Here is a 10610-nt window from a genome sequence, read left to right on the forward strand (position 1 = left end):
ATTCTCAATTCAGGGGTTGAATTTGGTCCGTTTCAATTTGAATTCAAACCTTGAATTGTTCAATGCTTGAATTTGATTTCTATAAGAATTCTTCATTTCATGAATTGACGGAACTGACCCCTTTGCCTAACTCAGAGATACACATACATTCATAGTGTGGTCATTGAGATATTCCTAGACGTGTGCACAAAGAGACAATAAATATACAGACATACTGTTCAGATAGTAGACATTCATAGATAAAGACATTCATGTCATACAGTCTCAAATAGACATCAATCAAATGTATAAACCTGTGTATTCTACAACTGTCATACACACGACTGTCGGTGGTCAAATAGGTCACGTCTTAATGGCACACTTTTCCTACATAGTGCACTACTTTTGACAGATCCCCTATGGGCCCTAAATACAGTAGGTGCACTAAATAGGGAATAGGGTGCAGCTTTGGACACAAAATATTCTCGGTCCTCACAAGGACCTTCACAGTTAGGGGCCTTTCCAGAAAGCAGGATTAAATTAGCCAGCTAACTTTGACAAACAGTCAGATATCGCTCTTCAAATCAAATCAAATGTATTTATATAGCCCTTCGTACATCAGCTGATATCTCAAAGTGCTGTACAGTGCTGTCTCTTAATCTTCTGGTACATTTTTTGGTTTTCTGTTTCATTTTGAAAGCTAAACTTGAATATGTGTTGTTGGTTGTCAAGTCAATTACAAATGTCAAGTCAATCTCTCTCTCTCTACATATATATATATACAAAACAAATTAAATGTCATTTCCGAATATTAAGGACAGTTCATTAAGTACAGCTGGCAAACTCATTGATCCTGCTTCCTGGAAGAGCCCCCTGTACTCATCTTCCCTCCTTCCCTACTTATCTCCTTCCCTCCTTATCTCCTTATCTCCCTTCTCTTCTCTCCACTTATATACAGTAAGGCCTTCACTTACATGTAATTTTGTGGATGTAGCTAGGGTTACAAACTTTCCCCAAATTCCCAGATTTTCCAGAAATCTTGTTTATCCGCTCCTGATTTCTGAGATCCTTCCAAACCGGATTTTGGGAAATTTCTGGAATTTCAGGAACGTTGATGAACGTTGATGTATTTCTGCCACCCAAGGCGTAGCACAGTGAGTGTTGATATGCTCAATAGATCATACTACAAAGAATCGTGATATAGCTAGCTAATCGTAATATAGCTAGTTAATCGTGATATAGCTAGTTAATCGTGATATAGCTAGCTAATCGTGATATAGCTAGCTAATCGTGATATAGCTAGTTAATCGTGATATAGCTAGCCAATCGTGTTATAGCTAGCTAATCGTGTTATAGTTAGCTAATTGTGTTATAGCTAGCTAATCGTGATATAGCTAGCTAATCGTGTTATAACTAGCTAATCGTGTTATAGCTAGCTAAGCTATATATAAAACTATGGAACCAGAGGTTATTAGCTAGACATACTAGCATATTACATATTACTACATACATATTAGCTAGCATACCTGCTAATTTTATCCTTTAACATAAAAATGAATAGCCATCCTATACAGTAACGGTCAACAGTTTTACAACACCGACTCATTCAAGGGTTTTACTTAATTAAAAATAAAACTATTTTCTACATTGTAGAATAATAGTGAAGACATCAAAACTATGAAATAACACACATGGAATTATAAAGTAACCAAAAAGTGTCAAACAAATCAAAATGTATTTTATATTTGAGATTCGTCTTTCTTTCTTTGCTTTGATGACAGTTTTTCACATTCTTGGCATTCTCTTAACCAGCTTCATGAGGTAGTCACCTGGAATGCATTTCAATTAACCTCTTACACTTATGGTGGCGCTATTTCATTTTTTGGAAGAAAAACGTTCCGTTTTAAACAAGATATTTTGTCACAAAAAGATGCTCGACTATGCATATAATTGCTACTGTTCGAAAGAAAACACTCTGACGTGTCCAGAAATACAAATATCTTCTCTGTGCGTGCCCTTTAACGTGAGCTTCAGGCAAAACCAAGATGACTTGGCATCCAGGAAATGACAAGGATTTTTGAGGCTCTGTCTTTCATGATCTCCTTATATGGCTGTGAACGCAAGAGGAATGAGTCTGCCCTTTCTGTCGTTTCCCCAAGGTGTCTGCAGCATTGTGACGTATTTGTAGGCAGATCGTTGGAAGATTGACCATAAGAGACCACATTTACCACGTGTCCGCCCGGTGTCCTGCGCCAAATTGGTGCGCAAAAGTCACCTGCCAGTATTTTTCCATGGGGCACAGACAGAGAAGCAAGCTTCCAAGAACTGCATGTCAATGAAGAGATATGTGAAAAAACACCTTGAGGATTGATTCCAAACAACGTTTGCCATGTTTCAATCGATATTATGTAGTTAATCCGGAAAAAGTTTCACGTTGTAGGTGACTGCATTTTCGGTTCGTTTCGGTAGCCAGGGCGCAATGTAGAAAACGGAACGATTTCTCCTACACACAGACGCTTTTTCAGGAAACACTGCACATTTGGTATGTGGCTGGGAGTCTCCTCATTGAAAACATCAGAAGCTCTTCAAAGGTAAATGATTTTATTTATTTGGTTATCTGGCTTTTGTGAAAATGTTGCGTGCTACATGCTACACAAAATGCTATGCTAGCTTTGCATACTCTTACACAAATTAGTCAATTTCTATGGTTCAAAAGCATATTTTGAAAATCTGAGATGACAGTGTTGTTAAGAAAAGGCTAAGCTTGAGAGCAAACGCATTATTTTAATTTTATTTGCGATTTTCAGAAATCGTTAACGTTGCGTTATGCTAATGAGCCTGAGGCTTAGTCACAATCCCGGATCCGGGATGGGGAGTTTCAAGAGGTTAACAGGTGTGCCTTGTTATAAGTTCATTTGTGGAATTACTTTACTTCTTAACCCATTTGAGCCAATCAGTTGTGTTGTGACAAAGGTAGGGGTGGTATACAGAACATAGCCCTATTTGGTAAAATACCAAGTCCGTATTATGGCAAGAACAGCCTCAAATAAGCAAGAGAAACGACTGTCCATCATTACTTTAAGACATTTCAAGAACGTTTAAAGTTTCTCCAAGTGCAGTCGCAAAAACCGTAGAGCGCTATGATGAAACTGGCTCTAATAAGGACCGCCACAGGAATGGAAGACGGAGTTACCTCTGCTGCAGAGTTACCAGCCTCAGAAATTGCAGCCCAAATAAATGCTTCAGAGAGTTCAAGTAACAGATACATCTCAACATCAACTGTTCAAAGGACACCAATAAGAAGAGACTTGGTTGGGCCAAGAAACATGATCAATGGACATTGGACTTGTGCACATATTTTCCTTTGTTCTGATGAGTCCAAATTAGAGATTTTGGTTCCAACCGCCATGTCTTTGTAAAATGCGGTGTGGGTGAACGGATGATCTCCGCATCTGGGGTTCCCACAGTGAAGCATGGAGGAGGAGGTGTGATGGTGTGGGGTGCTTTGCTGGTGACACTGTCTGTGATTTATTCAGAATTCAAGGCGCACTTAACCAGCATGGCTACCACAGCATTTGGCAGTGATACACCATCCCATCTGGTTTGTGCTTAGTGGGACTATCATTTGTTTTTTCAACAGGACATGACCCAACACACCTCCAGGCTGTGTAAGGGATATTTGACCAAGAAGGAGAGTGATGGATTGCTGCATCAGATGACCTGGCCTACAATCCCCTGACCTCAACCAAACTGTGATGGTTTGGGATGAGTTGGACCGCAGAGTGAAGGAAAAGCAGCCAACAAGTGCTTAGCATATGTGGGAACTCCTTCAAGACTGTTGGATAAGCATTCCAGCATTCCTGGTTGAGAGAATACCAAGAGTGTGCAAAGCTGTCATCAAGGCAAAGGGTGGCTATTTAAAAAATCTCAAATGGATTTGTTTAACAACTTTTTTGGTTACTACATGATGTTGTGATGTCTTCACTATTATTCTACATTGTAGAAAATAATAAAAATAAAGAAAAAACCCTTGAATGAGGCAGTGTTGTAAAGCTTTTGACTGGTGGTGTATATATTGCACTGCTTTAAATGCACGCTACATGTTTGAAAGTAACTAATATTGTATAAATCACTAGTATGCTAATCGCTTAGTACAATAGCAATATAATACCCAACACATCTGCCCTAGCCATTACTAGCCATAATAACGCTCTACTGTCATCTTTGGTTTCTGATTAGCCGGTCGTTGCTTAAAGGACAATTAACTGACAATCCATTACCTATATAGTTCACTACTTTTTAGCAGATCCCTATGAGCCCTGGTCTAAAGTAGTGCACTACTACCCTATAGACCCTGGTCTAAAGTAGTGCACTACTACCCTATAGATCCTGGTCTAAAGTAGTGCCCTACTACCCTATAGACACTGGTCTAAAGTAGTGCACTACTACCCTATAGATCCTGGTCTAAAGTAGTGCCCTACTACCCTATGGGCCCTGGTCTAAAGTAGTGCTCTACTACCCTATAGATCCTGGTCTAAAGTAGTGCCCTACTACCCTATAGACACTGGTCTAAAGTAGTGCCCTATTACACAATAGACCCTGGTCTAAGTAGTGCACTACTACCCTATGGGCCCTGGTCTAAAGTAGTGCACTACTACCCTATAGACCCTGGTCTAAAGTAGTGCACTACTACCCCTATAGTTCCTGGTCTAAAGTAGTGCCCTACTACCCTATAGACCCTGGTCTAAAGTAGTGCACTACTACCCTATAGACCCTGGTCTAAAGTAGTGCACTACTACCCTATAGACCCTGGTCTAAAGTAGTGCACTACTACCCTATGGGCCCTGGTCTAAAGTAGTGCACTACTACCCTATAGACCCTGGTCTAAAGTAGTGCCCTACTACCCTATAGACCCTGGTCTAAAGTAGTGCACTACTACCCTATAGACCCTGGTCTAAAGTAGTGCACTACTACCCTATAGACCCTGGTTCCAAAGTAGTGCACTACTACCCTCTAGACCCTGGTCAAAAGTAGTGCCCTACTACCTTATAGACCCTGGTCTAAAGTAGTGCATTACTACCCTATAGACCCTGGTCTAAAGTAGTGCACAACTACCCTATAGACCTTGGTCTAAAGTAGTGCATTACTACCCTATAGACCTGGTCTAAAGTAGTGCACTACTAACCTATAGATCCTGGTCTAAAGTAGTGCCCTACTACCCTATAGACCCTGGTCTAAAGTAGTGCCCTACTAACCTATAGGCCCTGGTCTAAAGTAGTGCCCTACTACCTATATACCCTGGTCTAAAGTAGTGCCCTACTACCCTATAGACCCTGGTCTAAAGTAGTGCCCTACTACCCTATAGACCCTGGTCTAAAGTAGTGCACTATAAAGGGAATATGGTGCCATTTGGAACACATCCCAGATCTATTCAAACTAGGGTGGAGACTAAACGAACTGAAGTCTGTTTCAAACCAGGAGTAGTTCAGTTGGATGAGTTCACCAGGAATAGTTCAGTTGGATGAGTTCTTCGGGAATAGTTCAGTTGGATGAGTTCACCAGGAATAGTTCAGTTGGATGAGTTCACCAGGAATAGTTCAGTTGGATGAGTTCTTCGGGAATAGTTCAGTTGGATGAGTTCACCAGGAATAGTTCAGTTGGATGAGTTCTTCGGGAATAGTTCAGTTGGATGAGTTCACCAGGAATAGTTCAGTTGGATGAGTTCACCAGGAATAGTTCAGTTGGATGAGTTCTTCGGGAATAGTTCAGTTGGATGAGTTCTTCGGGAATAGTTCAGTTGGATGAGTTCAGGAATAGTTCAGTTGGATGAGTTCACCAGGAATAGTTCAGTTGGATGAGTTCACCAGGAATAGTTCAGTTGGATGAGTTCACCAGGAATAGTTCAGTTGGATGAGTTCACCAGGAATAGTTCAGTTGGATGAGTTCACCAGGAATAGTTCAGTTGGATGAGTTCTTCGGGAATAGTTCAGTTGGATGAGTTCACCAGGAATAGTTCAGTTGGATGAGTTCTTCGGGAATAGTTCAGTTGGATGAGTTCACCAGGAATAGTTCAGTTGGATGAGTTCTTCGGGAATAGTTCAGTTGGATGAGTTCACCAGGAATAGTTCAGTTGGATGAGTTCTTCGGGGAATAGTTCAGTTGGATGAGTTCACCAGGAATAGTTCAGTTGGATGAGTTCACCAGGAATAGTTCAGTTGGATGAGTTCACCAGGAATAGTTCAGTTGGAGGAGTAAGCATGCACACACAACAACACACACACGCACACACGCACACGCACACTGGATATGAGATGTATTCTATGCTGTGGTCCCAGTTCAGTATGACCTCTGTGATGTCTTCAACTCTGAGCCCTGTCCTTTGATTGGTCGTAGAATGATCTGAAGGCAAGCATGGAAATGGCTCTGAAATAAGGAGAGGAGAGGAGAGGAGAGGAGAGGAGAGGAGAGGAGAGGAGAGGAGAGGAGAGGGAGATCGGGAAGCGCGCCTAAGTAAATTTCCCACCCTCATCCTCCTCCCATGTTACCCTAAAATGTCTGATGGAAAGTTCATTCGAAAAGTCCCAGAACCTTCCAAGCACCACTGCTGCTCAGTGACATCAACTTCCTCTTCGGGTGATGACATCACTTCCAGACGTGAGACTTTGTCATGTGGTTGGAGCTTTGAGTCTTTGGTCCGCCAGTGTGCTGACTGCCGTATCCCGTCATGGCGTTGGTGCCGTAGAAGTTCACCCCCGCCATGTGCTGGGTCATCTGGTGTGGGGGCGACATGTGCGCACACACACACACAGGCGAACACACGGACAAACACAGATTTTTAATACCATAGTCAAATGTTATGTAAATATACAGTTACACATATTGGCTCATAGAAACACAGTCAAACACAGTCATTTCCTCTCACACACGGTCCTCACAAGTATACTAATACAAACACACACACACACACACACATTCCAGGGGTGTGTCTCACCTGAGTGATGGCGCACTGATCCTGCTGTACCTGCTGAGGCACGGACACCACTCGGCCCGTCATGCCTTTCTGTTGACGTCCAATGATGCTTTGTTGCTGTGCTCCCATGATGCCGTTATGTTGCACTCCCATCATGCCGCTCTGCTGAGCTCCCATCATGCCGCTCTGCTGAGCTCCCATCATGCCGCTCTGCTGAGCTCCCATCATGCCGCTCTGCTGAGCTCCCATCATGCCGCTCTGCTGAACTCCCATCATGCCGTTCTGCTGAGCTCCCATCATGCCGTTCTGCTGAGCTCCCATCATGCCCCTCTCTGCTGAGCGCCCATCATGCCTCTCTGCTGAGCTCCCATCATGCCGCTCTGCTGAACTCCCATCATGCCGCACTGCTGAGCTCCCATCATGCCGCTCTGTTGAGCTCCCATCATGCCGCTCTGCTGAGCTCCCATCATAACACTCTGCTGAGCTCCCATAATGCTTTGCTGATGATTCATCATGCTGTGTGGCACTCCTGCCATGAACGGGGACGTGTTGACTGCTTGCCCCATGACATCCTGTTGAGCCATGAAGCCATTCTGTTGTGATGCCACCATTCCATTCTGCTGAGAACCCATAACGCTTTGCTGTTGGCCTCCCATCATGCCGTTCTGCTGCTGACCACTCAGGGCCATCATGGAGTGTGATGTCACCATGGCTCCTCCCATCGCTCCCCCCTCCGTGGCCAGGGAATGGTATGATCCGTAGTAGCCCAGCTGGGCTGGGTTCATGTATAGGCTAGCTGGAGATAAAAAGTTAAACCACTCAGAGAAAAAGTTGGGCAAGTACTGTTACTAAAGGACAGTTACTAAAGGACAGTTACTAAAGGACAGTTACTAAAGGACAGTTACTAAAGGACAGTTAGGAAAGGACAGTTACTAAAGGACAGTTACCAAAGGACAGTTACTAAAGAACAGTTACTAAAGGACAGTTACTAAAGGACAGTTACTAAAGGACAGTTACTAAAGGACAGTTAGGAAAGGACAGTTACTAAAGGACAGTTAGTAAAGGACAGTTACTAAAGAACAGTTACTAAAGGACAGTTACTAAAGGACAGTTAGGAAAGGACAGTTACTAAAGGACAGTTTCTAAAGGACAATTTCTAAAGGACAGCTAGGAAAGGACTGTTACTAAAGGACCGTTACTAAAGGACAGTTACTAAAGGACAGTTACTAAAGAACAGTTACTAAAGGACAGTTACTAAAGGACAGTTACCAAAGGACAGTTAGTAAAGGACAGTTACTAAAGAACAGTTACTAAAGGACAGTTACTAAAGGACAGTTACCAAAGGACAGTTACTAAAGGACAGTTAGGAAAGTACAGTTACCAAAGGACAGATAGGAAAGGACAGTTACTAAAGGACAGTTACCAAAGGACAGTTACTAAAGGACAGTTACTAAAGGACAGTTACTAAAGGACAGTTAGTAAAGGACAGTTACTAAAGAACAGTTACTAAAGGACAGTTACTAAAGGACAGTTACCAAAGGACAGTTACTAAAGGACAGTTACTAAAGGACAGTTACTAAAGGACAGTTAGTAAAGGACAGTTACCAAAGGACAGTTACTAAAGGACAGTTAGTAAAGGACAGTTACCAAAGGACAGTTACTAAAGGACAGTTACTAAAGGACAGTTACTAAAGGACAGTTACTAAAGGACAGTTACTAAAGAACAGTTACTAAAGGACAGTTACTAAAGGACAGTTACTAAAGGACAGTTAGTAAAGGACAGTTACTAAAGAACAGTTACTAAAGGACAGTTACTAAAGGACAGTTACCAAAGGACAGTTACTAAAGGACAGTTAGGAAAGTACAGTTACCAAAGGACAGTTAGGAAAGGACAGTTACTAAAGGACAGTTACCAAAGGACAGTTACTAAAGGACAGTTAGGAAAGGACAGTTAGGAAAGGACAGTTACTAAAGGACAGTTTCTAAAGGACAGTTTCTAAAGGACAGTTACTAAAGGACAGTTACCAAAGGACAGTTACCAAAGGACAGTTACTAAAGGACAGTTAGGAAAGGACAGTTAGGAAAGGACAGTTACTAAAGGACAGTTACCAAAGGACAGTTAGGAAAGGACAGTTAGGAAAGGACAGTTACTAAAGGACAGTTACCAAAGGACAGTTACCAAAGGACAGTTACCAAAGGACAGTTAGGAAAGGACAGTTAGGAAAGGACCGTTTCTAAAGGACAGTTACTAAAGGACAGTTACTAAAGGACAGTTACTAAAGGACAGTTAGGAAAGGACAGTTACTAAAGGACAGTTACTAAAGGACACTTAGGAAAGGACAGTTAGGAAAGGACAGTTAGGAAAGGACAGTTACTAAAGGACAGTTACTAAAGGACAGTTTCTAAAGGACAGTTACTAAAGGACAGTTACTAAAGGACCATTAGGAAAGGACAGTTACTAAAGGACAGTTACTAAAGGACCGTTTCTAAAGGACAGTTAGGAAAGGACAGTTACTAAAGGACAGTTTCTAAAGGACAATTTCAAAAGGACAGTTAGGAAAGGACTGTTACTAAAGGACCGTTACTAAAGGACAGTTAGGAAAGGACCGTTACTAAAGGACCGTTAGAAAGGACAGTTACTAAAGGACAGTTACTAAAGGACAGTTAGTAAAGGACAGTTACTAAAAAACAGTTACTAAAGGACAGTTACTAAAGGACAGTTATCAAAGGACAGTTACTAAAGGACAGTTAGGAAAGGACAGTTACCAAAGGACAGTTACTAATGGACAGTTACTAAAGGACAGTTAGGAAAGGACAGTTACTAAAGGACACTTAGGAAAGGACAGTTACTAAAGGACACTTAGGAAAGGACAGTTAGGAAAGGACAGTTAGGAAAGGACAGTTACTAAAGGACAGTTTCTAAAGGACAGTTTCTAAAGGACAGTTACTAAAGGACAGTTACTAAAGGACCATTAGGAAAGGACAGTTAGGAAAGGACCGTTTCTAAAGGACAGTTACTAAAGGACAGTTAGGAAAGGACAGTTACTAAAGGACAGTTTCTAAAGGACAATTTCTAAAGGACAGCTAGGAAAGGACTGTTACTAAAGGACCGTTACTAAAGGACAGTTAGGAAAGGACCGTTACTAAAGGACCGTTAGGAAAGGACAGTTACTAAAGGACAGTTACTAAAGGACAGTTAGTAAAGGACAGTTACTAAAAAACAGTTACTAAAGGACAGTTACTAAAGGACATTTATCAAAGGACAGTTACTAAAGGACAGTTAGGAAAGGACACTTACCAAAGGACAGTTACCAAAGGACAGTTACTAAAGGACAGTTACTAAAGGACAGTTACTAAAAGGACACTTAGGAAAGGACAGTTAGGAAAGGACAGTTTTTAAAGGACAGTTTATAAAGGACAGTTACTAAAGGACAGTTACTAAAGGACAGTTAGGAAAGGACAGTTACTAAAGGACACTTAGGAAAGGACAGTTAGGAAAGGACAGTTAGGAAAGGACAGTTACTAAAGGACAGTTTCTACAGGACAGTTTCTAAAGGACAGTTACTAAAGGACAGTTACTAAAGGACAGTTAGGAAAGGACAGTTACTAAAGGACAGTTTCTAAAGGGCAGTTTCTAAAGGACCGTTAGGAAAGGACTGTT

General features: G+C 41.7%; 1 protein-coding gene across 2 annotated transcripts; it reads right to left on the reverse strand.

Annotated features, from left to right (window-relative positions):
• Nucleotides 1-6518: 6518 nt before the first annotated feature.
• LOC135536726 (stromal membrane-associated protein 2-like) lies at nt 6519-7740 on the reverse strand. Of its 2 annotated transcripts, none has more exons than XM_064962981.1 (2): nt 6971-7740; nt 6519-6750 (listed from the first exon to the last, which is right to left on the reverse strand). In XM_064962981.1, the coding sequence occupies exons 1-2, from the start codon at nt 7271-7273 to the stop codon at nt 6622-6624; spliced, it is 432 nt and encodes a 143-aa protein (XP_064819053.1). In that variant the 5' UTR covers nt 7274-7740; the 3' UTR covers nt 6519-6621. Both variants share the same exon structure in this region; 1 of them encodes a protein (XP_064819053.1).
• Nucleotides 7741-10610: the final 2870 nt, after the last annotated feature.

This window comes from Oncorhynchus masou, unplaced genomic scaffold, assembly GCF_036934945.1.
Source record: "Oncorhynchus masou masou isolate Uvic2021 unplaced genomic scaffold, UVic_Omas_1.1 unplaced_scaffold_6563, whole genome shotgun sequence".
NCBI lineage: Eukaryota > Metazoa > Chordata > Actinopteri > Salmoniformes > Salmonidae > Oncorhynchus > Oncorhynchus masou.

What these genes read in the sequence shown, in the direction of transcription:
- LOC135536726 (XM_064962981.1), bottom strand. Translation starts at nt 7,273, where the DNA reads ATGATGGGAGCTCAGCAGAACGGCATGATGGGAGCTCAGCAGAACGGC. An exon ending in ATCAGTGCGCCATCACTCAG is followed by an intron (nt 6,751 to 6,970) that starts GTGAGACACACC and finishes CCCCCACACCAG; the next exon opens with ATGACCCAGCACATGGCGGG.